The 27,858-nt window shown below is 40.1% G+C and overlaps 3 protein-coding genes across 9 annotated transcripts; 1 reads left to right on the top strand and 2 right to left on the bottom strand.

Moving 5' to 3' along the window:
• Nucleotides 1-165: 165 nt before the first annotated feature.
• Nucleotides 166-8,949, bottom strand: ubap1 (ubiquitin associated protein 1). The gene is made up of 7 exons (XM_079341249.1): nt 8,748-8,949; nt 6,497-6,546; nt 4,998-5,122; nt 3,031-3,846; nt 2,740-2,898; nt 2,141-2,242; nt 166-1,685 (listed from the first exon to the last, which is right to left on the bottom strand). Exons 2-7 carry the CDS (start codon nt 6,534-6,536, stop codon nt 1,545-1,547), a joined length of 1,383 nt encoding a protein of 460 aa, XP_079197375.1. The 5' UTR covers nt 6,537-6,546; nt 8,748-8,949; the 3' UTR covers nt 166-1,544.
• A 624-nt stretch (nt 8,950-9,573) lies between these two features.
• On the top strand, nt 9,574-24,007 carry ube2r2 (ubiquitin-conjugating enzyme E2R 2). Of its 6 annotated transcripts, none has more exons than XM_079341251.1 (7): nt 9,574-9,676; nt 10,545-10,734; nt 13,775-13,861; nt 13,948-14,045; nt 14,744-14,878; nt 14,969-15,214; nt 15,548-19,086. In XM_079341251.1, exons 2-7 carry the CDS (start codon nt 10,552-10,554, stop codon nt 15,807-15,809), a joined length of 1,011 nt encoding a protein of 336 aa, XP_079197377.1. In that variant the 5' UTR covers nt 9,574-9,676; nt 10,545-10,551; the 3' UTR covers nt 15,810-19,086. The 6 variants fall into 6 exon arrangements, with proteins under 6 accessions (XP_079197377.1, XP_079197376.1, XP_079197378.1 ...); XM_079341250.1 differs by having other exon boundaries at nt 9,581-10,202; XM_079341252.1 differs by lacking the exon at nt 15,548-19,086 and adding an exon at nt 19,403-19,627 and having other exon boundaries at nt 9,584-10,202.
• Nucleotides 20,653-22,846, bottom strand: nudt2 (nudix (nucleoside diphosphate linked moiety X)-type motif 2). 2 transcript variants are annotated; one of them, XM_079341260.1, is made up of 4 exons: nt 22,645-22,734; nt 22,227-22,245; nt 21,895-22,022; nt 20,653-21,808 (listed from the first exon to the last, which is right to left on the bottom strand). In XM_079341260.1, exons 1-4 carry the CDS (start codon nt 22,652-22,654, stop codon nt 21,486-21,488), a joined length of 480 nt encoding a protein of 159 aa, XP_079197386.1. In that variant the 5' UTR covers nt 22,655-22,734; the 3' UTR covers nt 20,653-21,485. The 2 variants fall into 2 exon arrangements, with proteins under 2 accessions (XP_079197386.1, XP_079197385.1); XM_079341259.1 differs by lacking the exon at nt 22,227-22,245 and having other exon boundaries at nt 22,645-22,846.
• Nucleotides 24,008-27,858: the final 3,851 nt, after the last annotated feature.

Below are 27,858 nucleotides of genomic sequence, written 5' to 3'. Positions count from 1 at the left end.
ACTGACCAGATATGTTTTATAAACATAAGTAGCATGGAATTAGTAATACAAAATATAAAAATAAACTTCTCTTAAACAATAACCCCCAATAAACAACTGGGCAGATGCTTTTGTGGTGTCAAGACTAATGCTCGTTATCACACATGAACGATCAGTGGACAAGTCTTCAGACTAATGTCATGTTTGATTAAACTAGTGGCATGATATCTAATCACAAAGAATAAATGACAAATTACTGAAATCAAATCTTTTTTTTTTTTAGTTAAATCCAAATTGCCAGCAAGGCTTGAAGATCATAAATGTCAAGAATATTTCGAGGCTCAAAATGCCACCTGACAATCACACAATATGAAAAGTCTCTATTGCACTGTGACGTGGCTGCTAACACAGCCCTCACTTACATTTCGTTTCTTTTTCAACCACTCACTCTTTTCCAGTCTGCAAAAAGAAAGTCCACAACGACATGAAAGCGCCACTTTTTTAAGTTCACATATCTCACATTAACAAATCAAACTCTTTATTTTTAAATGAAAGTGTCAGTGTACTATATTAAATAACTGGAACATGAAGAAATGTGTCTGTGCAGTGTGTGTCACATCAGTGCCAATGGGTTATGGGATATTTTATGTCATTTCCGATGGAGAAGATTTCTTAATTTCTCCCCACTCGTTTATGAGGCCATTCCAGTGCAGGTCAAAGAGCCTACTGGGGCAGTAGTATATGTCGCGTTTTGAGTAATAATGACTAATGATCGAATTGTGCAGTTCCTAAAACAGAAAGCAAATAAACGGTGTCTTCAATATTAATTGACAAAAGTGCCCAGATGAACAGAAAAATAGATATGAACGAATGAAAGAATAAAGTAGAACAGAAGAACTGGGTGCAGGGCACCAGAGCAGAGAGGGCACTTCTTGAGACATTTTTTATGTATTTTTTGAACCTTTTTTTTTTTGTTTGTTTTTTTTAATCATTTTTTTTTTACTTTAAATGTTGGTTGGTTTAATCGGAAGAGAGCCTCTTCAAGACTCGATCCCCTCCACCATTTACTAGGTCTGCAGTGAGCAGTGGAAGAGTTTAAAGAGTTCAAAACTGGTCTCTTTGACACACTCAGAGGCTGCTATCAACGTTCCGTTCAGTCCTGCAGTCACTTAAACACTTCCATGTGGAAGTAAACCAGAACAGCATTAAATGCCACAGCCCAATTCTTCCAGTTTCTCCTTTATAGCCATGTTCTTCCCATTTTAAATACCCTAGAAGTACCAAATCCTGGAACCAGATTCGAGGATTTCGTAGAAAAACAACACCGCCATGAATAATCGTTACCCTTTGACCCCCTCCACTCTAGGCACACAGTCTTTAAGAAGTGCTGAGACACAATACATTTTTAGCACAGAGAGAAATACAACTGTCTCCCAGCTGTCCCTTCCACAACCGAGGCAAGGGCAGAGCATGGTGTGATAGGGTAGGCAGAAGGAAAGGGGCTGTGTTGGCTAGTAGCGGGATGCAAGCCATGGGCTGGGCCGCAGTTGGCTGGTTAGCTTAGCTCAGCTAGCCGCAGCTCGGGCCATCAGGTCCTCTAAAGCCTTGTCCTGATCGTTGTTGTGGACCAGCAGAACTTCTTTGATGGCATCTCGTTCAAACCCCATTTCGCCAAATCTTGACATGAGCTCAAGAAACTGAAGGGCCTGAAAGGATAAAAATAATAATTTGAGCTGATCATAGATGTAGAAGCATTCCTCAAAAAGATTAGGTTAAATTAGGAACTCTGAGTAGCATGAGTGACATGTGGGATACGCTTCTTGCACATATTCACAAAAACACTGTACCACTACGCCAGGCCTGAATGTTAATGTTAGCTAGTTAGCTAGGACACAGGTAAGGAGACGAGTGACACAGCATCAGGGTTAGACATGGACAGGAGCTCTGACGCAGACGTCAAGACTGCCAGCCAATCAGGACTGTCGTAGTGGTATCAGGGTTCTGTGGATACGCAAGATGGGGTGTATCCCATAGTGAGACATGGAAACGAAGGCAGAGAAAGAGAACCAAATACTGTGTTCTAACTGATGATTTGATCTACTAAGATATTGACACATGCATTTCAAAGTGCACTGTTACTTTAAATGCAAACATAACAAACCTTTTCCTCTGAACATTGGTACATCTCTAAACACTCCTCCACTGCACTTGCATCGAAGCCCCGCTCACACAGACGTCCATGGACAAACAGATAGTCCAGCACCTTAAGACCAATAATAAGTACATGTTTATTATGAATCTGTTTTAAACATCCCATTGCTGATTTGTCTTAAAAAGAGCCATCACATAAAAGACTCTTAGAAGTGTCTGAGCTTTCATTTTTTATTGAAGAAAACAACTACAGATTAATTTGTGGTTAAACTAAAAGGTTTGTTTATCGCCCATATCATGCTGTATGCTTTATAATTTGAAACCAGTTAGCGCAAAATAAATCTTGCTTATCCACTCCGTATGATCTTTGACTTGAATTTGAATATATTTTCCCACATGTATTGCTGTAATAGTGGGCAGGGTGTGTTCTGTAGGACTAGCTGTAAAGATCACAGAATGTGTAAATAAATATTTTATTTCAATGAAAGATTTTTCATTTTATTCAGAATGGAAGCATCACAGACAATTACACAAGCACAGAATCATCTATTTTGTGTGAATAAATCAAAACTTTGGGTTTCTGTGCATTGGTGTGAGGGGGAGAGGCACCTGCTCCACATTCTGCCCTTGTCTCTGCATGGCCCGTAGTACACCCTCATAGGAGTAGCCCATGCCCACAAGGGTTTCCACACATTGGCGCTCGCTGGGGGTCATGCTGAGAAGGGCTCCGCCACACGGCAGACAAGCTGACCCTGATCCCGGGTAAGCCTGGTATGAAAACATGAGTGGGTGTTAATTGGGTTCTTAGGTGAGATTCTGTATTTACAAACACATGCTGGTCTTCATTAATTAATCCCAGACCACCTCTGTACACTACTCAAAATATAATGTGATCCTCACCGGTTTTGGTGTGCCACTCTTCACATGGCTTTGAGGCTCGGGGGCAACAATAACTTGAGTTCTGGGGATGGTCGGCGGGCTGCCATTTGGAAGGTTCTGTCGGGACGTGGGGATGGGTGCAGGGAGTGGGCTGTACCTCGCTGGCTCTGGGTCACCAGAGTCAGAGAGCTTCGGGAAAGTGAGAGAGCGGATATTACAGGGTCGATCATCTGTGTCAAACCCTGTTCTCCCAGGATGCCCAACTCTGTCCATGTCCAGCAAGGCAACCAACCCGTTGGGTTTATGTGCAAAGCCAGGCTTGGCTGTGAGGCTGGTGTTGGTGCTAGGAGGGGACGGGCTGTTTCCGCGTGACTCGGGCCCCGTCTGGGAAACCTCTGCTTGGGATACAGAGGGAGGAGGTGGAGGCTGGGGCTGGCTCTGGAGGATGCTCCTGAGCTCCTCCTTATCGTTCAAAGTTTTGAGCTCAAGCTTGTCAAAGGGGTCCTCCTCGCGCTCAAAGTCAGCGAGGTTGAGCCAGTGCTGCTGGGTAGTGCTAGGCTGGATTTTCCTTGGGCCGAGGCTCGGGGCAGGCAGTGGAGTGAGGATGTCATTATGGCTCAGCCCCGCCAGGATGGGGTTCAACGCTGGTGGTAGAAGGTCTTGGTCCTCTGCAGCAGGCTTGCTTTCATTACCATCAATGTCCTTGGCCTGTGCACAGCGCTCCCTGCTCTCTGCCGCCTGCTTGGCTGCTGCCTCTTCTGCTCTGGCCTCTGCTTGTCTGGCCTCAGCCACTTCAACCCCCCAGCGCACACTACGCCTCTCCAGAGAAAAGTCATACTGTCAAGATCACAGTGATAGAAAGGAAGAGAGGGAACATAAAGGAACAGAGACAAGGAGAACAATTAAGGAATAATAAAAGCCACAAAAATCATTTAACTCCTGCTTGACTGATAAAACATTTAAAGAACTTGTATCACAAAATATGAACAGGGTTGGAAAATTCTGGGAACATTCCATGAGAAGATGAAATTTACGGGCATTAACCAAGAATTTACAAAATTGAAGGTTGGCCCTCAACAGGAGACTTAAACTTAGTTGGGGAGAATGTATTTTAGCATAATCTTGTATAAAACAACCCGATTACTGCGGGGCTATTGAGGCCACGCCCCCTACAGCCACAGGTGGTTTCTAGAACCCTGGACCACACCTTGAGCCCAAAACACGAGACTAATGAAGGCACACATTTTAGCCTGTCGACTACATAAAGGGGAGGACATTTGGATGATATTATGGGACAATATATTTTAAAAATATGATGTAAATCTTTTTTTGATTGTGTTATTTTGCATTAATGTCTGCTTAGGACAAAACAAAGTGTTTATACTTATGCATGGATATGATACAGCTTGATTAAACTACCCCCAATTTCCAGTTACGTAATTCCAGTGGAAAGTTTCCAATTTGGAATATTTCTAAAATTCACAAGCTCAACTTCCTATGGAAAGTTTGCGGAAATTTACCGGAAACATTGCACCCCTTTGCAACCCTAAATATGAATTAATTCAATTCAAAAAACTTTATTTGTCCCTGGGGGGCAATTCAAAGGCGCACAGAGCAGTAAATGAACGACAGTGCAGCTATACTAAAAATTTAACCAAAGATACATTTTAAACAAATTAAATTTTTTACTCAAAATTAGACACACGTTGGTGGTAAAGTTACATTTATACTTCTGAGCAGGTACGTTAAAAAACATTTTTGTACCAAACAGTGGTCCCAGTACCAGCGTTCCTCTCTATACAGTATAAACAGTGAAAATGACGGCTCGTCTTTGATGTCCAGCATGACGACGCATGCCACAAAGTGATACATTCATGCAGCAGAAGGGAGGGCCCATAATGCTATAACAGGATGGCTCAGCACAGTTACTCCATTCTGAGTGTAAAGTCAACTTCGCAAAGTCAACATCACGGCTGTCACTAACTCACCTGTGTGTCCAACAGTAATGAGCCACAGTCCGGTAGACAGAATCCAACAGGCAGTCCTACTTTGGCCGGGCAGCGGAACTTGTCGTTGATCTTGAAGGGAACATCTTCAAGGTAGCTGATGGGTCCTTTTTGCAGGGGGAAAAAAAAAGGTTAACTCTGAAAAAATAAACACTGGGGTGACATGTACAAGTAGACATTCCTGCAAACCCCAAACTGACCCCAGAGTACGACGAGCCGCTCGCCGTCTCATCGAATGCAGCCTGCAAGATTATTTCCAGTAATCAATAAACTGCTGTAAACATGAATTTACAGTGAATACATTGATAACTTGGGGAGTTGGATTAGGTACCTTGATCATAATGTGTGTGTTCACATGAATCAAATCTATCGAGGTGTGAGCTGTCACTTTAAGAGCCAGGTTTACTTACAAGCAGGCATGTTTCTATCTACACAGCAGATCTCAGGTATTATTGATGGACTTTTCTCTGATAAATTGAAAGTATCTCCTTCCATCGCCCTACTGTTCACACAGAACACCCACAGGCCCCTGTATGAAATACATCACCGCACGTGTTGATGTTATAATGTCTGATAAAACAAGGCCACGGCGCAGAAAGAAACAAAACATGTGTTTTGGAATTAAGACAGTCTTGTGTTTGTGCTTGAGGTAACACAGAGACGGGATCGAACAGGATCTGAAGATGAGTAAAGTTACTCGTGCTTAACATCAAATAAATGGTAATCATGCTACACTCTGCTGCATGTGTGATGGGCATGCCACCATACGCAGTGTACACAGTTACACTGCCTGTTAGCTAAGAATGTGCCAGCATGTGTCTGTTTGAGTGTCTGTCAGTGTGAACTTGAGGAGTACGGCGCTGCTCCTGGTCTAAGGCTGAGGTAAGGCAGGTGAGAGGAGAGGTAGGACTTAGACCATCCTCGTCTTTCCTCCTAAATGTGAGAAGCGAAACCAAAACGTGCAGACTCCTCACCTCTGTGATCCACAAACATCTACGTTTCCCTGCATCAGCAGATGGGCTGTTGTTTCCCTTTTTTTTTGAGCAAGAGCCCCATGCTGCATGTCGCCAGGTGTAGCGAGCAGAGATACGTGCATTGCATGGACTGTGAGGTTGGGGCACGATTTGATTTATGAATTTAAAGACCAAGCTATGCGTTCAGTTTGCCTGGAAACAAAACACTCCATGAAGGAAGCTCAGCAAACAGAAGAACATTCACAGCTGGAAAAACACACATTGTGGTATTCTGTAGGCTTTGCTCTTTTTCAGGAAATGAGTCCATGAGTACATATCATTGGTGTGACTGTTTCTGCATAAAGCTAGTTAATGGAGCATAACTAAAAATGCATTTGACAATGGACAGAACATACGTTCAGATGGTAGCTTGAATCTGCGTCAGTTCTTTCTGTGTTGATTCATAAAACTAAACCTTTACCTTTTACGGTTTAACAAAATAAGAGCGCGTTAAAAACAGGGTCTTACCATTGTTGTATGCGTCTGATCCAGACTTCCTCTCAGCCATTTAGAGACTCCTACAACAAACAAGAGCAAACCAGATGTAAAGTAAACAAGAGGGGGTTTCCACTATTCTTCAGAATTTTTTTTAATACTATGTTATACTATAAAACAAGAAAATTCAACACGTTAAAAAAAAAAAAGCTCCATCAGTTTGAAAAGGCTGTCGTCGTTCACAGAGCTGACATATCACTCTAGATAAGAACAGTTTAAATCTAAACATGATACAGGTTACACTTTATAACTTTATAGTTCAAATGTGCCGCTCAATTCTATTCCCAGTATGCCAGTGGATTTGAGCCACTTTTCAGCTGGAGTCATAAAATCATGTTACTTGGTCGTGCAGTGCAACAATGGCTGACATTATAAACACAGAGGAGCCTCTGTTCTCACATCCGCTCAACAGCGGCACTTTGATATGTATGCTGCTGAAGAGAGCCATAAATCCAGCAGAGCGATAGATCTGATTCACAGGGATCATCTGTTAGTTACCGTACTCAACATGTTCGGACTTATCATATCCTTCGTGTTTGTCCATAAGGCACTTTTGCCTTTTTTTAATCTGGCAATGGAAATTCTTTCAGGATCCATTTCATCTTACCTCCATTACACCCTGAATCGGTCACTGCTGATATATGATCAGTGCCTTCATCACTTTAAGTCAACACTAAAGTCTAAAGATCCGCGTTGTTCTGAGTTTGTAAACTGTATAAAATCCAAATCCTCCATGAGACGACAAACAGCGCAAATTTCCACAGAGCAAATGAATGAAATGCATGATAGAGTTACACGGGCTTGGCTCCACATACACAAAGCAGGATTTTCCTTTTTTCTAAAATACGTCAACAATGAGTCAGGATCGTGTAGCGTTACATTTAATGCTCTGTGTCAGTGTAGTCTGTCTGTATTAACACCACTTTAATAAGACTTTGAACCTTTATACGTCTACATACTAACAACACAACATTTACCTGTAAGAATAACCTCATGTTTAGGTTATAGTAAACGTTTTATAAATAACCAGAGATAGACCTAGAACTTTCTACATGAGGCATAAAACAATTAACCAGCAGTCTTATTGATAAACAATAAATAAAACTCAACTGTTGTATTCATCAAAGCTGCCAAATCTTTCCAGGATTAGTCATCAAATCACTCATTGTTAGAGCCAGTGTGAACTAAATAAAATCATTAAACTAGAAAAGCAACAAGTCTATTCATTCAATAAACCGGACAAAAGTCTTAGCCTTTAAAAATCGGACGAATCCATACAGCTGTGTTCATTCATTTTCATTTAGGAGATAAACCGATTAATCGACCTGATGTTGCAGCTCATTACTGTAATCTGTCAAATGGTAATAAAAACAGCCATGCTTTAGGAGAGTGAGATCTGTTATAGGATATGACCTTTAATCATAAAACCTAACACAGACTGCTCTCTTTGTCATCATGTGTGGAAACAGACGACACGTGACCAGGGAACATCTTGTGATCCCAACAAATCTTCTCACACAAACTGTGTAACTTTGAAGTGTTTTTGAAAAATAAAAAAATAATAATCTCCTTACAGCTGTTGTGTGTCATATAACTCCCCATCACAACAAGTTAGTGTTTCCTGCAGCTAACACAAGTAAATAACGTCATTAATGTTACCCACAGTGAGAGTTACGTCAGATTAATATTATTATTGTAGTCAAATACATCAAATAAAACAGGACAGCACGTCGTCATGTGTTGATTACCACGGTAATAAGTTAGTTAGCTTATTTAGCTGAGCCGATCAGCTTCAAACTTCATATGAAAACCAAAAGATCTCACCTCTTTATTCATATTTAAGGAGGCTTCGAGGTAACTTGTCGGGGCTTTTGGCTGGTATAGACTATAGACTAAGTTTCCCAGTAAAGATATAAATATATACATTAGTTAGTACTACTAAAGAGGTAATAGCGTCAATTAGCAACATGCTAAGCTATCACTGTCTCGGGTTAGTCCTCCGAGCTCAGTCCGCTAACATCCAGTAACAGATGTTTATCTGCGTCAAGGACTATATCTGTAGGGTTTTTTTCTGAGTATTTAAGAGGAGTAAAGATTCCATTAACATGTATATGTGTCTGTATCCTGTGTGTTGGACAAAGCTTGTGGCCTGTCTGTAACGTGATGTGTCTATGCTGCCACCGCCCCTCAAACAAACCTCGACGTCAACACAAACTCATCACACCTGTGTCTGCTCCGTCTTCTTCCTTCAAAATCCAGCTGGCGTCTCGACAAAGTGGTGCTTAAAAAAATAAACTTATCTCCGAGTGAGTTTTATTTATCCTGACATCTCTTTCCTGCTTCAGCGTGGGGCGCCATCTTGATTTGTCAAACTCCCTTCCACTGGTTCCTGTCTGACGTCACTCAGGTCCGTGACGTAGGAACAATATTATTGTGTTTTGGGAGCAATTTTTTTAAAACTTTATTTAAAGTTTATAACGACAACACCAGCGCTGTCCTTCTGTATCCTTTACGTATTCGTGTTTTAGCAGCATACGTAGATCACGGATGTCCCAATTCTTGTTTCGTTCCTTTGTTGTTGTTTTTTTTTATGGCAGAACTTTTAGCCCGTCTTACAAAGTTCAGATAGTCATGGCTCAATTTATTTCAACAGTGAGATCTAAATTACACAGCTGTCTGATGATACCGCCATGTTTCTCAGAGATAAATCACAATAACATCATATGAGGATCAGACAGCAGATATTTTCTCCCTAAAATCAATAGAAGTCAATCCCTAACATTTGGCTCCAGAGAAACCTTTCCATTTCTGGGAGAATGCTGTTGATAAAAGGTTAAAATTAGTTTCTCTATTCTACTCTATAATGTTTGGGTTATTTATGTGAACTGTAAATTAAATGTGTTAAAAAAGACAAAGAAAGTCCGTACAAGTACTTTCAAGTACATCTATCTGACTCCAAAATAGCTTAAACAGTAAAAGGCACGCATTTGTGAAGATTTCCATTTTGTTTTCTTTATTTTATTCATCGTCGTGTACGCGTACGTCACGTTTTTTTAGACCTGTACGTGCTTTACGTCTTTTCAGACACGCGCAATGATAGCCGGAAGCACCGATGGGAGGAAAATAAAAAATCGATGAAATCCACTGTTATTCGTGAGTGTAAACCTCTCACTTACTGTCCTTTTCGCGACCGTCGGCTCGAATATATCCGTGTCTTAGACTGCCACTGTGCTGGAGGGGACGGCGGCTCGGAGAATAGCTGCTGCAATTGAACGAAGTTGCTCGGTGGGGGTTTAGCTGACGTGTGGAGAAGTTGAGACTGCCAGAGAGCAGATAAACAAACATAAACAAGCAGGGATCAGCTGAGCGCCTGGTCCGAACCGAACCAGCAGCAGCGCGGAGGGATGTCCAGGAGGACGAGTTTTCCTCTTTTGAGCCCGAGAATGATCCGCAGGAGACCGTGAAGTATCCAGATACTAGCTCCATGTCAGCTGTCAACACTGGCACACAAAGAATTTGGGAAACACAACACGAGGAGCAGCCATACCTTTTAGCAGGAAAATCCACTGCTCCTACCTCTATCTCTGACAAGACATAACCAGGCTAGGCATGGACAACAAATGAGTATACCTCCCAGCCCTAACCAAACAAATACATAAAACAGTGCAAGGAGACAGAGGTAAAGACTTCATATTAACTTTGTTTTTTTTTCCTACACGGGCCTGCGAACCAAAACATTGACCTATGCTAGCTTGGAATGGCGAAATCTGTTTGTTTTTGATTTATTTTACTTGTTATGTTTCTGTTCAAATTTGTTCTTTGTTGCTGTTTTCTTTTCTCAGCTGTTCTCTGTTTTAGAAATAGATGTAAACAAAGCAGACTGCTAGTTAGTGGGGCTGCAGATTCAACAGTTGCTTTCGCATCAAAATTGTATGACATGTACTTTCCTGACAGTAAAGTAAAGCCTCATACTTACATCTTCCCCCTTTACCTTTCACTGATCTGTGACCACTGGTGTCAGACGTGGAATGAACATGGCCCACCAGGCAACCCCTAGTTCCCAGAAGGCCCTGATGATGGAGCTGAAGTCTCTGCAGGAGCAGCCGGTGGAGGGTTTCCGCATCACTCTGGTGGAGGAGTCTGATCTCTACAACTGGGAAGTGGCCATCTTCGGACCCCCAAACACCCTGTATGAAGGAGGCTACTTTAAGGTGGGAATACACATATTAATAATAGTGCAGGGAAAGTAAATGACAAAGAGTTAAGATAATGAAACATGTTTATGAAGCTAATATGTTCAGTGATAGGTTATTATATTTGTATAAACAGTGCAACTGTGGCCCCTGGGCAATTATCAATCCCTAAGGTGGATATATAGGAGATTGATGCCATTTAGAAAACAGCCTCGGTAGTTCAATGACTCTGTTTGAACCTTGACTGTCAGATCAGGTAACATCTTCTATATCTATAATGCAACAATGGCCTGGATCACCTTGACTGTTCTAGGATTTGTTTTTCAGTTTTGACGTGTTTTCAGGCAGCCTTTTATATTTCTATAATCTTTATTTTTCCTCCCCTGTCCATCAATTCTCCTTGTCCAGCCTTCCCCCTCTTGCTGTATGATGGTTGTGCTTCAGATGCCTATTTTTAGCTGTGAGACCGATATAAATGGCACCTCAGCACAGAGCAAGAGTAAGAGAGAAGGGCAAGATTGGACTGATCTTGCTGTCTTTCATGGTACTAATACAGTCTAGAAACACAATACAATGAGAGCGTATTCAAGTTTGGGCAAGGCATATGACACTGTGGCGTTCAAGGAATTCAAAAGTAATATAGAGCAGGCCTGGTTGATGTCAATAGTTCAACTGAACATCGTTTATGTCTTTATGCTTTGCTTTTACAGTGACAGGTGACATCTACTGTCAAGTCAGGTCCGATTAATTAGATCTTTATAGCCTTGAATCACAAGTTATTTTCAGGCCTTTTGTCCAGTGTGCACATCACATTATAGTAAGTCCTCTATACTTATACTCTGATGTTGATTAAGAAAAACTCCCCACACATTAACAGCGGTAGGGATGTAACAACCAGAGGAAGTACAACTCTTAAAATAAATAAATAAATAAATATATATATATATATATATATATATATATATATATATTATATCCAGGTCATTTAATTTTATCTCAAAAGAGACCATGGCCGAGACAACTTCAGCTCTGCTACACAAACTTACCGAGGGACAGAACAAACAGTACACTGACAACGTAGATACTACAAATCATGATAAAATAATCATAAATCAAAAAAACGAGAGGTGCAAAAAAGTGTCAACCAGATTTACATAGCTAGAGTTTCTAATCATCATGTCAATAAAGATTAGGGAGGTTCAGCTTCTCTCGTACACAATGTAGAAGTAGTACTACATAAATATATTTATAGTGTAAAATATGAATTTAATTGAAATGAGCCAAACCAACGTGCAGAGTATCTCTAAGCTTTGTTTCATCACAGGGAATTGAATATATGAACAATGTTTACAAATATACATGTGCCGTCTTGAACAGAGTAGACGTTGCACATAAGGCTCAATAATCCAGAATCGTGTTTTTACTGCCAAGAACATTTACATATACAAGGAATTATTCTTGGTGTATTGGTGCAAAAAAAAAAAAAGTTAACATGGGAAATAAGGTTAAAATGACAAGTACTTGAATAAAATAAATGATGACTGTAATCCAGCTTGCACACTTTGGGTGGATGAGAAAAAAAGTTGACAGGTTTAGAGACAGATTGTTCAGATGAAGTAATATCACAGTAAGAAATAAGAATATATATAGAGATGGGGAAAAAAGACAAATTCAGGGGTAGAGTATTTGAAGAAGTATTGCTATGTACACAAATTGCTTTATGAGTTATATTACATTACAATATTACAAAAACTGTAATATTGACCGTTAAACATATCATAGTCTTTTTTGCTTTGACTTAATTAATTATATAATGGCACATTTGTTGAATCTAGTGTTCTGTAGAGAAGAATGAAACCCTGTTATTCTAAGGTAAGGGTGTAGTAACAGTATTGATGAAGAGCAAGGACTCATGTAACTTTGTTTCTGCTGCTGAACCTTGCATGGCTCCTGTAGGGCCGATTGGTGAAATGATGAACCATTTATTATCAAGTAATCGGGATAAGCGTTTTCTTATGACATCTGTGTTTTTAATATCCCAAGGCTGCACCCGCGTGAAAGCTGGTTTTGTAGTGTTGATAGTCCTATCTGAGAGGCAGCAGGTCACAGAGAGCTGGGGTGGTGTTACACACACACACACACACACACACACACACACACACACACACACACACACACACACACACACACACACACACACACACACACACACACACACACACACACACACACACACACACACACACACACACACACACACACCAAGCCTTTCACCTAGATAATTGTGCAACACTTTTGGAAAGAAACTACAGAACCAGGAGCCCATGTGGAGCTCAATTGAAATGCATTAAAAAATGATGTAACAAGCACAGATGATAGCCGCTCTCTGCAGTTACTTTGTAGTTAAATACTTGGTCATATTGTGAGGCCAGACGAGTCAACAAGGAGAGCTTGTTTTTAAATGCTCCTCAATGCTTGACTTGAACAGGAAACGGTGTTATAACAGCGATGACAAGCTGAAATTAGATCTGATTCATCTTTAGCTTCCTTAAAATGTAAAAGTCGCTGTATAACACCTTTTTAATTTTTTTCACTTTTCAAAACAAACCCACATAGATATTTATAGACACACACAGATATGAGTACATAACTAAACGCACATTAACACCCTACACACACGCAGATCTAGGTAGTGTCCCAGTCAGACAAACAGTAGGTGAGTGTTTGACATCCTGAATCATACTTTTCCATCTGATCTTATTCATCTCAACCCAAGACCAACTAACTGGTGGTTTTACAAGCACAATGTACTCATGCAGTTGTTTTTTTGTTCTTTTCCTCGCCCCTCTGTAAACATAAACATGTCTAACCTAAAGATGTTCAATCGATTGACGAGTGAAAAATGTTTAAATGATTTTCAATTTGTCGGCTCACTTCCTCCTGTGGTCTCTGCTCCTTAAGGCGGAGACCAGCAGGCTCAAAGGGACATAAACTGGGCGAGATTGACTTCACTGTCTGTGAAGCGTGTGTTGACTGTGACCCCGTTTTCATCTCATAGGCTCACATCAAGTTCCCAGTTGATTACCCGTACTCCCCGCCAACCTTTCGCTTCCTCACAAAGATGTGGCACCCCAACATCTACGAGGTAATGCGTTTTGTGTGATATATAGCGAAAGTACACTCGTGTTGTCCAGACAGACATTAAACAGCTCACTATGTTGACTCTTGCAGAATGGAGATGTCTGCATCTCCATTCTGCATCCTCCTGTGGACGACCCTCAGAGCGGGGAGTTACCCTCTGAAAGATGGAACCCCACCCAGAATGTCAGGTAACGTCTGCCACACTACCTTATGTATGCATTTAAATCCATTTCACAATTTAGACATGCTGTATTGTCATTGCATTTCTGTTTCTCTTATTCAATTTGCATATCGATGCAAAATGCACTCACTTTGTAAAATTCAGCTTGGTGCTCTGAATCTCTTCTTGTTCTTGTTCATAGCATGATGGATAAGAAAGCTAAAGGTGTGCGGCCTTTTGCGATGTCCCATCCCAATTTCCTGTCTCCCTCTGATATCTAATAAAAGCAGAAATGATCTTTAAATAAGGCAAAAAAAAAAAAAAGTTTAGATTAGAAGAGCTGCCCAAAGACACGCACAGTAACTCATGTATGTACATTAGGTTTTTAGCATTCCTTTTTTTCTGAGTTCCATTTAACGAACAAGATTCAGCTGCAGGGTATATCTCAGAATGTCTTTTAAATTCAAAATATCAGCACATCAGCTTTTGTAGAGGACTAGGTGCAATGTGCTGAGGCTGTGTTTGAAGAACTGGTGCAGATTGTGTGCTGCATGTAATTAAGCCACAAGGGGAAAAAGAGGTGTGTTCACGCCTCCGTCAGGGCTGGGATGAAGCTCACCACAGTATAAAATAAGAAAAAATCCTTCATAAAGCTTTTCTTTCATACAGTGTCAGGACCTGATAAGAGAGCGTCCTCATTTTCTTTCTTCCTCTTTTCGCCATCAGGACTATCCTGCTTAGTGTGATCTCTCTGCTCAATGAGCCCAACACCTTCTCCCCGGCCAACGTGGACGCATCTGTCATGTTTCGAAAATGGAGGGACAGCAAAGGGAAGGACAAGGAGTATGCAGAGATCATCAGGTGTCTAGACTCTCTCAGATATAATCTCTTCCAACATTAAGTTCTAATTAGTGAACCAACACTGATTTTTGATTCTCCTTTGGCTCTCAGGAAGCAAGTGCTGGCCACAGCGGCGGAGGCAGAACGCGATGGCGTCAAAGTGCCGACCACATTAGCTGAGTACTGTGTCCAGACCAGGGTCCCCTCTCAGGACAGTAGTTCAGATCTCCTCTATGATGACCTCTATGACGACGACATGGAGGAGGAGGACGAGGATGAAGACGAGAGTGATATGGAGTCTGTAGGCGAGGCTGGGGGGATCAGCGCCGCGGAGGACGGCGAGATGTCCACCAGACGGTATGACAACCAGGATGACTCTGGCAACGAAGACTCATGATGATCTGAGGGATTACTCCTCCCTGCCAACACCCCCCCACCAACAGCCCCCTTTCTTTAACCCGTTTCGTTACAATTTTTCCTTGTGTGTGTGTTTTTGCGAGTGTGTGTACAGTGGGGTCAGAGGTCTACAGCCAAAGGACTTTTCATCATTTCTTAAACTAATACAAATGATTGGTAAAGTAGTAGTTCTCAGATACTATTAATTAGGTTGTTTTCTACTGTTTTCACTGAAAGTTAGTATTAGTTTCCACCGTCTGCCTTAATTACAGCTTGCACTCTATCCAATATCAGATGTTTTCCAGATTTGAAGAGAATTGAAATGATTCCAGCACTGATCGGAAGAAACACCAAAGGCCTTTTGGTGTTCTTTCTCTACTTCTCGTTTTTAAAAGATCCCATTTGGAGGAAGTTGAAGATCTGCCTCGTTACTTCAAACCACAAACGATGGTTTTCACTCCATGTGGGATCACTCCCGTTTAAGGTTACAGACTCCACTCAAGATAAAAACATACATACATCCAAACAAGACTGCCATCACTGCTTTTCTTTCTAGCTTTCAAAACCCTGTTGTATTTCTTTATCATCATCAGAATGAATTAGATTTCATCCAATATTTGGTCTTTGAGTGTAGTTTTTTGTTGTTGTTTTTTTGCTGCAGTATGGACTGTCAGTTTAGTTGGCTTCACACCGTGGTGCCATCGCTAGATGTGTCTGGTCACTGATTCTGGCCTTTGAATCCAAGGCCTTTTTTTTTTCTTTTTTAGTCAATTTAATTCGTAACAGTACTCTTAGTGCTTATATAACAGTCGCTTTGTTATTAAAGGACCACTACATATGCGACCCCCACCATACCCGCAGAGAGAAGATTTCTCCCAATGGACATAATATGATTAAAAAAAACCTTCTGCAAAGTAAACAAAATGTCTTAGTTTTTGGTAAGTGATGAAAACAGTTGTCCTTGTGGTGGTCTCTTGGACTCCACTGTAGCTGTGTCAAATGGTGTTGGCTCTATCCTAACATCTTTACCTGTCGCTGTTTTTTTTTTTGTACCTTTTTGTGTCATCAGTTGACATTTAGTCCCCACTGACTTGTCCCTTGTATCTTCTGGAGGGTGCGGAGGGGGGGGCGGGCTCAGAGAGACTGGCGAATGGAAAATGGGGCCGTTTGGCTCATTACCCAACCCATGAGCTCTTGAGCTAGTGTCCTCTGTCCCCCTCACGCCTCTCTGTTCAACTTTGATGCAATCAACGTGAAACGTACAAACGCAGGCTCTGCTGTGACTCCGGCCTCCTGGACGTACAATCAGAAAGTGTTCATCATAAACGCTCGCTCGTGATTACTGAAAGCAACGTCGTTTTGGGCGGGGGTGAACAAGGTTTCGGACCTTTTTTGTTCTCGAGTCGCCTCCTACACCTCTCTCTGCCTCTTAAACCTCAGGGCCTCAAACAGACTTTCACTGAGAGACAAAAAGAAAAACTTCAAACATGAAACTGCTCCTCACCTTCACCTTCTTTTCTTACTTTCTGGATGCTTCTAGAGGGCAGAGTGAACTGAAAAGTCTCCCATCCCACCACCAGTGTGTTTACACGTGACTGAGTGATGCTGCTGGTCCTGATTCAGGTCCTTCAAAGATGTTATCTTCCTGAAAGGCTAGAGTCCAATGTAAAACAGTTTGAAGAAACACCTGTGATGAGTAGCTCTTCAGAGACAGTTGCTCACATCCTGTTGAGATCGATGTGAAAATGTTTTGTTGCTGTGACTCCTCATTTGGGCTTCTAAACAGATGTGGGAAAAGTGGACATTATTACTGTGCTACTCCACATCCAGAATCTGTTCATCTCCATGCAGTTTAGCTCCACATTTGCATTTGAATGAACATGACACTGATTGCCTGTTATTTTTGTGTGTCTGTGCGTGTGAGTATTTACTTTTACTTTTCATCTATATCTATTTTTTTGTTGTTGTTGTTGTCCCTGTCTCTTGGAACCGGTGTAGACTTCTGTCACGAGTAAGTTATTCCCAAATGACCTTTTCGACTTTGTCCAGTTGAGAAAACATTCAGAGTGTTTGCACTGTGCTGCAGGGCTGTTTTGGGAGGAGTGAACGGGGCTGGGGATTTGAATGATTAAAAAAAAAAAAAAAAACACCTTCTGAGTATTAAACCTTTGAACACACTGAATGACAAAATGTGACTAATGTTGCTTGCAAGACATCAAGTTGTCGACGCGTTTTTAGCTGTGTTTGATGGTTGTGGGCTTGAATTTTGTTTGTCCTTTTCAACACGACAGAGCGTTGCGCAAGCTTTTTATTTTTTACGCCAAGGAAACCAAGTAAAGGGCCACAAGCATTCTTTTTAAAGACAATGGAGGATTGGATGCCTGTAGTGGATTTAATCTGTTCGAATAAACTCTTGAAGAGATTCCTTATGGATTTAATGTGAAGCCAAAGGAGTGAAACATTTCCTTCCAGCCCCCGTGCTTTGGAGGCTCACTGAGTTTTCTGTCCATGACAGGAGAGGACTTCCACTCTTATGCTGGATCTTTCATGGATTTGTAATCAAGGCACACCTGGAGGCAGATACGAGACCAGAGATTCTGAACTTTTCTTGTCGTGGTCCCCTCCCCCTCTTTTTTTTCGCCCCTCACTCAACATTATTGAACAAAGTTAAATCAATGTATTGAATGTACCAATGTCATTTACGTCTGATAATGGACAAGATTGATATATTGGTCAACACGCTTACTACTTTTGGAGAAGAGTTAGACAAGGAGAATGATACCATTGTGATGTCAGATCCTTAAAAAAACAGACTTAAGGCCAGCAGCCAGTTAGTTCAGTTTGCACAAAGACAAGTAATAGGGTGTAACAGCTAGCCTGTACCAGCAACAGGTGAACCAGCACCTCTTATATTAACACCAATATGTGTATCATGGTTTTTATTATTATTATTATTTACCAATTAGAGATTTTACAGGGTTACATGCCAAACAATTTCTCTGCTGACTAAGGTACCACTGGACAGAGAAGGGCCAGATGTTACCTTGTGTCATGAAATCTTAAAAGCCAAAATATGGATTTCCGCAAATTCCTAGATGGATTGTGTAAGAGCCGAGCTTTTCCCCCCACTAGATAGCAGATAGAAAAATTGTAATCAGCATTATTGTTTTTGTTTGAGCACAGTCTTGGCATAGTTTAGTCCTTATGATAGCAATTCAGTAATGAGTTAGAGCTCCTCAATCTTAAACTCCTCCTCCTCATTACTCAGACATGCCTTGTTTTTATGAAAAGAGCAGAGGGAGGATTCTTTTATTCATCCGAAGAAATGATTCGCTAAACGTTTCTGCAGTCTAAACTGTTCAATCAAACTACAGACAGGAGACTTAATGCAGCCGTTTTGATCATTTTATCTGTTTTGTGTGTGCACAAGAGTGTAGTGTGGACTCTCACATTGTCGCACCCTTACTGGACTGAGACCTGCGTGTCCACAGTGTGTCCACACCCAATGATGTTATTGCTGTCCGTGTTGGTTTCTTCTTTGATTTTGTGTCTTCTTTTTTTTTTTTGCCCTCATCAATTTGTGTTTGAGAGGAAGCAGACGCCACTCATGAAGATTTTATTGTAAAACAAAAAAAAATCTATATATACATTGTTGGGTTTGTTTTTCAATGTAGCTTTGGTATGTGTTGCTAAGCCCACTCTTCATGGAAATCAGACAAAACACAGGGAAGTGGTTTTTTTTGGAGTTAAGTAGGTGATTGTGCTGAAGGAAGCATACCATTATTGTGGTTAAGTTGGAGAACCTTTCAAAATAAAAGTGTCACTAAAGCCTGCCTTTAGGTTTTACCTCATTTGGCTATTGACAACAGATCACTTCCACATGCTTCTTCGATTTGAGTGTGTTCCAGTAAAAATATATTCACTTAAAGGGGCAGTAAACAGGAAAACAAACTCTTGGGATACTTTTTTACCTATGGATAGGATTAAAATCATCCAGAAGTTGAGCTAAATATAAATATACATAAAATACTATCTGCTACTTTTATCACTGATATATGCTGATATCACTAGAATTAATTACTAGTCATATATCGTTTCATTTGAGTTTCATTGCATTAAAATGCCCGTTCTCTTTCTGATTGCCACCAGCAGAGGGCGCTATATGGATACAACACGCAACAAGCATGATCACGCTCCAGCTGAAACATTGACTTGAAGTAGCATTGTATGGCACGGGCCGATTCAGATCAGGCAATCAGGCATTTGATCGGCAGCACCTGGGGTATCAGAAGCTCAAAACAAGAGTCAATAGCAACACCAGAATAAGCTGTTTGGAATTGGCGGAGAAGTTTTTCTTAGGCACAGCCCACATACACATATCTCACGCACTCATGTTCCTTCCAAATGAGGCACCATTTAAAAGGGAAACAGGCTTTCAAACCGTATAAATGTTCACCAAGACACCAGATCGAGGTGGATTAGAGAAATTGTATCTGCTTTTTTCTCTCCTTGATATCAATAAAGTTATATCCTATCCTATATCGCTATCGGCCCCAAACAAATCCTGTTTAGGTCACCGCCAGGACCTCGAGAAATTGTTCTTATCAGAAGTGCTGATAGTTCAGCGTATCTCTGTGGTGGTCATTTTGCTGCAGAATGCTTTCAATATCACTTTTCAATTCACTTAACGGCGCAAACTGAACTCCGTTCACTTCCGCTGAATATAAGTGGAATCAGGAAATGAAGTATTGTAAGTGGCAGGGATTATGGACTTTTATTTTGTCTGTGAACCAGCCCTTTTAAAGGCCCTTCAATAAACTATGCCATTGAATGTACAAAGAAGTTTTAAAGAAACTTTAAACCTTATTATGAAATGACATTATCTGCTCGGATGCAGTTAAATTATGATAAACATTTTCATTTCATTTTCAGAAGAGTAGTTCTCTCTGATCATTTATCAAAGAGCTTTTATGCTCCGCCAGGCATGAAATTAGTATCAATGATGTCCTGGTGTCATACAGAATTATTTCAACTTGTATATAATCTAAAGGTTGGTTTTACAGCATACTGTGTAGGCTACTAATGGAAACTGAATACTTAAAATAACGTAGGTTACTTTGGGTATTTTGTCCAGAGACCGCCCAAAATATATATATGTTTTATATTCAATGAAGTGCTTCTGAAGTTAAAATAACCCATTTGTTTCTTTAATGACCCTCATTCTATCCCATCAGTATAGGTTATTGATGTTACCCTGCTGCAGCACGGGGTTAAGAGCAGAACCGTACATAGTACAACACCACATCACCACTGAGCATAGTGGTTCGAAGTCCTACAGGAGACGCATCATTTGCTTGTAAGAGATCACTCACTTTGGATAAAAGGTCCAGCTTCTCAGCTCCAGCTTCATCTTGTTTAATCAAAAAAAATGACTTGAGTGAGATGAAATGATACGAGTGAGGACACCATGATATGAATGAGATACACTGTACAGACACCACAAAATGAAAAGAAGACTGATTGTGAATCGTTAGATTTAAGGACTATATGATATTAAGTTTAGTATATCATCCCTGAAACTACTGTGAACCTGCTGTTCAGTGTCTGACATTTATAACTATGTGCACATTTACCACTATTCATTATCTTATGATAGTCCCACTAAAATTTCATTCACACAGTTCTGAATCTCCAAATTATGTACTTTACTGGCATTTAGTTTCTCGACAAGAACTCGTTTGCAGGAGTAATGGTGGTATCTCACTTTAATTTGGATTATGAGAGCAGGAAAAAAAAAAAACTTGGCCTCTGTGGCAAAGATTTTTTTTACTTTGTCTCCACCCAGTGGTATAAACTCCTGCTTGCAACTTCATTTCATTCACTCATTTTTATTTTACTGAAGAAGTTACTTTTGTCATCGTACTGTCTCTTTATGAGTGCCAAGTTCTTTAAACATCTCCCCTTGTTCAGGGAAAGGCAGATTATTCCACCTCTGAGGTTCAAGCGTTAAGAGGGTGCTTGTCTGATTTGTGTGGTTCTTTATTTATGTACGTTTAGAAGAAGTATTCATTTAATGACATGAACAAGATCACATTCTTAATCTGGTTTAGCAACACTGCTTAACTCTCGTCAGAGACGACGCATTTATCTGATTCAACCTGATTTAAACTTCACTGAGACATTATCCAGTCACACTGAGTGCTCAACCTGTCCGCACAGTCACTCTTGTTCATTACGGTTTATCCTGCCGGGCTTCCAGGTGTGTTTGTGCTGCTCTTAGTGTGTCCTGCAGGTCTTTGTACCCGGCCAGAGTGCAGGCATCCTCCAGCCGGGACCAGCGGTAGTCCTGGTGCTCGTCTGACAGAGTCACCGCTGTCCCCGGGTCCTTCAGCTCAGCCAGCCAGTACAGAACCTCTTTGGGCCTGCCTCGTACCTCATAACGAAGCTCCTGCACAAAGCCGTCTATTACCCGCAAGTGCTCTGCCCCCAGGCCTGCCTCCTCCTTGGTCTCTCTCAGAGCTGTGGTGAGGTCATCCTCGCCTGGGTCCACATGACCTTTTGAGGGAAAAAAACAGTCAAAGCTCATAAGTGTTTACCACCAAGTACAACATGAGTAATATATATTTAGTCAATGTGAACACCTTTAGGTGGGGTCCAGTGGTGTTCTCCATAAGAGGTCTGCAAGAGAAGGTACTCAATGTTGTCTGGTGGAGGGGCACAACTGGCGAGACGAAACACTATGAATCCACAAGCACGCAGGGCCATCTCCCTGGAGACAAAACAACATAGTTAAGTTTTACAATGAAAAGCCCTTTTAAAAGTTATGTTACTACCTTTAAACTATTGTATTTCTACATGAAAGGGTTCACGTGGTTTAAGTGCTCTGAACAGGTGGGACACAGATGATAACTACCTCTTCAATGTTCAGTAAGTTGTTTAAACATTATACGGGTGTTGTATTTATTCTGTTTACCAGACATGTAAGGAGACTTCTAGAAGATCATTTTCAGTCGATTATAACACAAACTGCTTTTATTCTTCTATGGTGAAATGTTTAACTACTGGCTTTAGTCCAGGCTTTGCTCATAAGTCTATCAGTCATTTCTACTTTATCCTGAGAGGCGACGGTTAAGGTCTTTGAATACAATAACAGTATAAACATTTAAACCCTTCAGTGTCTGGATTGAGAGCAGCCTTTATCACACACACTGGAACTTGAGCTGATTTAGTTTCAGGGTTGCAGAAAGTGTGTTGTAGCTTTTAGTAACCAGAGCAGAGAAACCTGTGGGCTAACTCATCGGTCTGCTTATAGTTGTGTAGCGTCGTAGCGTGTAATGTAACTGTAACGTATAACTAAATCAATAAAATATTACCAAATGTCTACAACTTACGGTCCAACATAGGATTTTATTGGGCGTTTATATTTATTCCTACAGCTGAGGGCAGTACAGCGGAGCTCCGTGGCGCACCGACTAAATGAGTCCGGTGCCCTAACGGGGTTATGGCACATTCAGTTCCGCTTTCACAGTTCTCGCGTTAATTAATAATTACAGTCCATCAAACCCTGACTTAAACAAAATTTAATAAAATCCAGAGTCAAGTAATATATTACAAATATTACAAATGATATACTACAAATAATTTATACTATATATATATATATATATATATATATATATATATATACACTGTATATATACTGTATATATATATATATATATATATATATATATATATATATATATATATATATATATATATATATATATATATATAGTAAAGTATGTATGAGCTGCACTGAGCAACATTTATAAAAAGAAAAGTAGAACTAGACTCATGTTGAACAGCATAAAACAGGAAGACTGCTTTGTTAATTATACCATAGCATTATAGGCTAATAGAGTACCATGTTATTCTAATGGATCTTTTTTTAATTATCATAAATCACTGTTATAAGTGTAACAGTGTTTCATGCTTGAGTTTAATAGTCTGTAATGTTGCATTACTACATTATTTTTTCATTATTCCTTTGATTCTTTATTGATTTAGAATATTTTTATTTAGTTTTTATTTCTATAATTTGTTGAACTCCTCTTGTATAATCTCTCACTATCTTGTTTGTTATCATTAAACATTGTCTTCCTTACATTTCTCTATTTTTTCTTTATTTTGTAAAGCACTTTGTAACCCTGTTTTGAAAATTGGTATAACAATAAAGTACATTATTATTAATAAAATAAATAAGTTGTATCTTTTATTACATGAAAACTAGTACAACTAAAAGTATCAAAGTGGCAAATAAAATACTTCCAAGTTATACAAACTACAAACAAAGAAAAGATGAAAAGAGAAAATCTGTGGTGACTGAGAACTTGAGTAGTTGAGTAAATGTACTGTAAATGTAGGCTACTAACTACTACAGTACAACTGCAGATGAATGTGATAACCACAGATGAAGGTGATAAAGAAATGAATCCAATTTATAAAACAATTTAAGTCTTAATAGTTAAATAACAGTCATAAATATGTAAAGTTAAAGGATGGACTCATACTGGAAATTACTTTGAAAGTCAGAGAAACTGTTTTATGCCAAATGTGTATCTTCTGGGGTTTTTTGCCTGTGGGAGACAGATAAGAAATGAACCCAACTCAGATAGGACCAACTGAAGGCAGCTTGTATCTGAAGATAGAAGAGACAAGGACATCCCACACATGCGGAACTGTCAGCCACACAGTTTTTCCAGCCTGACGGAGGGGACACGCGCTGCTGTGTTTCAAGGTACAAAAACGTATCCATACAGTATGTATATTGTTATTTTTTAGCAAAATGAATGTAGGAGAGATACAGAGAAGTACATACTGTATACAAAGGTAATGTTTCTCCATGCATAATAAGGAACTGTTTACATTTAGCATAGGCCTATAGTCATCTGGGGTTCAGTCAAAGATTGTTTTCCTGTCAGATCCAATTATTTTGCTCTTCTGTAGCTTCCTCCTTCACCGCATGTTGCTGTCTGTAGTTTTAGCAGAGGCCTTGGGACATGCGACTTTCGCTGCTGCTGCTACTACCGTGCTTACTCAGCCTTCACTGAAGTGCTCATTTTCCACTCTGCTTGCACTGGGGGTCAGGTTCCCCTGCATCTAGATATTTTTGGTACTATACTCGTGCTTTATCACAAATCTAGGTCTATGGTCTTTTATTGACAAATGGTACAACAATGTAGCCAAAAAATTACATTCTAAGAACTTGTTTCACTTTCTTGAGGTTGCATACTGTATGTGTCGGGTAGTTGATTGTTTTCATAGGGACCATATCAAATAATCCTTAACAATGTGACACTTGTGAGGATGACACAGATACGAGGGATTAAAATTGCAGTTCTGACTTTATTTGGAGTAGAGCTGATCGGTGCCAAGACATGCTTGGTTTCTTCCAGCTGAATGTTGTGGAGGTGTTGGAGACTTAATTTAAGCTGACAACTGTGATGGGTGGTGCCAACACAGTAATCCCAGTGACAAATCTAAAAGACACACTTTTCATGTGGAAACTGAAGTAACACATGATAGTTTGATTCCATGAAGAAAATAAAACGCTTCTTTGAGATAAATCCTGAAATGTGAAAATGTCTTGCTTGCCCACAAAACTACATTTCACAGGATATGGAGGCGAAGGAGCAGCCCACTGGAGGGCCTTATTTTGTGGGGAAAAAGGATGAACTCATCCAAGCAAAGCGCTCTTTTAGAACACTAGAAGGTCGGGACATACTGATCATTCACCACCAGGGAGTCTTTTATGCTATGGATTCTTACTGTTACCGTGAGTACTGTTCTTCTTCTTCCTCTGAACTCAAAGCAGCTCCTCCCTGAGAGCTGGAGAGGGTAACAATGATGTTTAGTTTCTCTTCAAATCTGATAAGATAAACATTTTATTCTCATGTGGATAAAAGGTGCTGTTAACAAATGCTTACTTTCAAGGGTTTCAAAATAAATTGCTGCCATAAGAAAAACCTGTCATGGGAATATTTAAAACTCCTGTGCTTTGTTAACCACTGGACATTTTAACACATATCTCCTCCAAAGTGTGTCCAGTCAGCAAAATGTTAGTGTGTTCTAAACTGTTTGCTTATTCTGCAATACACTGATCCTCTTCCCTTCTGGACAGATGCTGGAGGAGAACTGCAGACTGGAGACATAGAGGTAAGGTATACATTTGACTTAAGATCTTTATGATTGTTCTTTTTATATGACCCTCAGGAAAGAAGCCAATATGTAATTTAAAAAGGAAATGCATTTTTTTCAATGTCACACTGATCCATTGAAGTCTGCTGTAATTAAGAAATCAACTATGCATAAAATTAGAATATTATGCTAATGTTGAATGGCCCAAATGACCTGCACTTATCCACCATGAGATTGTTGACCTGCTTTTTTGCAGGAATTCGACGGCAAGCTGTGCATAATTTGTCCAAACCACAAGTACAAGATCTGTCTCGCCCAGGGGGAGAGCATTTACAAGGCAACCAACCCCAGGGAGAAGCCACCTGTGCCCAGATGGTACTCTAAGGGTGTGAAGCAGCGGGTCCACACGGTCACTGAGGACAACAACGGCGATGTTTATGTCAAACTCTCGGACGTGGCCGGCTGGATCGAGTCAGACTACTACCAGGGAGAGAAGGGCAAGATAGAAAGGGAAAAAGCTGCGGCGGCTGAAAAGGAGAAATCTTGATCTTCATGTTGCAGATGGATGTGAATGGCATCCATTGACTGGATATTTAACAGCATGCATTTGTTTTATACCAAAAATAATCACATACAACTAGAAAAAATATTGTGTTTTTCAAGACTTTGGGATTATTTAGAATTTTGAATTACTTCGTTTGTTACCTGATGTTAAAACGTTTTACTGAAAAACCCTCTTATCTCTTATCATGCAATTCCCTAAATACATTTATGATGTATTAATTTAGATTTCACATTGTCTTTTTTCTAATCATGGAGTGGCACAAGACAGATAAACGTGTGCCAACAGTAGAGTATCCCCCTGCGCTTTAATATTCCTCATGCATTATGCATACAGCGAATGAATCGATGAGATAAAAAGGTTTATACTGATCTTTTAAATCCCAAAGTGAAAATGTATTATAGGGTTAGAATAAAATGATTATTCTTTGACATGTTTTTTGATGTTCATGTACATTTGTCCCCTTACAAAAATAGAAAACGAAAACATGAATGTATAGGTTGCACAGATTCAAGCATTTGTTCTTTATAATGTTTCTTATTTGTTGGTGAAGAACTCGTTTCACTGTAGTGACTGAATTAAAAAAGAAACTTTGCTGGGTATACAGCAAGCAAATCCCTTAGGTTTGATGACAGCCATCAAGAAGACACTGTTCACCAGTCCTGTTTCTTATGTCTTCTATGTTCCCTTGTGCTGTATCTGTTTAGAAATACAGGGGCTCCCGAAAACATTCATGACTTCACTTGCTTCATCTTTATCTCTTATATCTTGCTTCTTGTTACATTTGTTACTTTGCAACAAGGAAAAAATAGACAAGGACGGTTTTGCCCCCAAACACATGTTCACAAGTTCTATAATGAGTCTCAATAGCATCTTCTTTTATACCATCCTTGTCTTGAAAACACCAATGACTATCAGACCTAGATCATTAAATTTACATTTGAAGTGTTGATATGCATCAGGCTGTCATTAATCTAGTAGGTTTGTTAGAACAAATTACACATGTGAGGTTGTTGATGTGTCATATAAGGTCATGATTTAGTCATCCTTGGCAAAAAGACAGAATGGTTTGTAAACTTTTTGATGTAAAGAGTAGAGACAGCCTGTCACATTCAGGTTACTTCATTGTTTCTGTATACCCTTAGTGGAGTCTTATATGAACAGCAAACTAGGACTGTAAATGCCATGGGTTGAGATCACACAGGCTACGATGTTCCTCATGAATGATCTCTTCAGCTGGCCTACAGCGAACCCACTGCAGTCTGAGGCCTTTGTCTATGTGACGTTTCGAATATAATCAAGAAATGCACAAGGCCATGATGTCACTTGAACATGGGTTTGCACTGGTGCCTTACAGTTAGACATTAAATATTTAAATATAGTTATGTTGTGAGAGTGAGGATCTGGAATCAGAATCCTTGCTTTTAGGTGGCTATGTGCAGTATAGTTCAAGTGGATTGTTGTAACCAAGATAACAAGGTGAAAATGTATATAAGCCTACTTTCTATTCATGGACTGTAAATATGCATCTTGGGGGGTAGGGGGGGGGGGGGGGGGGTGAAAATAGCAAGAAATTACACTGTTGTATGACAAAGCAAATAAACTCAACCCTTAAGACTTATGGAATCCCAGGAGACAGTCAACCAGATCTAATTTCCCCCCTTTATTTACAACTCGAACAGTTGGGTTAGCTAAATTTTCCTCCAGGCTTATCAGCAAAAATCTATTCTCCTGTAACACTTAAGCTATTCATTATGGCTGACATTCCTGTCATTGTTGTTGAACAGCTTACTCAATATGACAACTGAAGTTATTGATTTACATTGTAAAGCACATTTTAACACTAAAACAAAATGCCAAAGTG

Source organism: Symphodus melops, assembly GCF_947650265.1.
Source record: "Symphodus melops genome assembly, chromosome: 4".
Classification (NCBI taxonomy): Eukaryota; Metazoa; Chordata; class Actinopteri; order Labriformes; family Labridae; genus Symphodus; species Symphodus melops.
Note: the sequence above shows the minus strand (reverse complement) of the source record. Positions and strands in the feature narration are given on the sequence as shown.

What these genes read in the sequence shown, in the direction of transcription:
- ubap1 (XM_079341249.1), bottom strand. Translation starts at nt 6,536, where the DNA reads ATGGCTGAGAGGAAGTCTGGATCAGACGCATACAACAATG. An exon ending in CATTACTGTTGGACACACAG is followed by an intron (nt 3,847 to 4,997) that starts GTGAGTTAGTGA and finishes TGATCTTGACAG; the next exon opens with TATGACTTTTCTCTGGAGAG. An exon ending in AGAGTGGCACACCAAAACCG is followed by an intron (nt 2,899 to 3,030) that starts GTGAGGATCACA and finishes TTTTCATACCAG; the next exon opens with GCTTACCCGGGATCAGGGTC.
- ube2r2 (XM_079341251.1), top strand. Translation starts at nt 10,552, where the DNA reads ATGAACATGGCCCACCAGGCAACCCCTAGTTCCCAGAAGGCCCTGATG. An exon ending in GGCACCCCAACATCTACGAG is followed by an intron (nt 13,862 to 13,947) that starts GTAATGCGTTTT and finishes TGACTCTTGCAG; the next exon opens with AATGGAGATGTCTGCATCTC. An exon ending in AACCCCACCCAGAATGTCAG is followed by an intron (nt 14,046 to 14,743) that starts GTAACGTCTGCC and finishes TTTCGCCATCAG; the next exon opens with GACTATCCTGCTTAGTGTGA.
- nudt2 (XM_079341259.1), bottom strand. Translation starts at nt 22,763, where the DNA reads ATGTGCCATAACCCCGTTAGGGCACCGGACTCATTTAGTCGGTGCGCC. An exon ending in ATAAAATCCTATGTTGGACC is followed by an intron (nt 22,023 to 22,644) that starts GTAAGTTGTAGA and finishes TTTTGTCTCCAG; the next exon opens with GGAGATGGCCCTGCGTGCTT. An exon ending in CCACTGGACCCCACCTAAAG is followed by an intron (nt 21,809 to 21,894) that starts GTGTTCACATTG and finishes TTCCCTCAAAAG; the next exon opens with GTCATGTGGACCCAGGCGAG.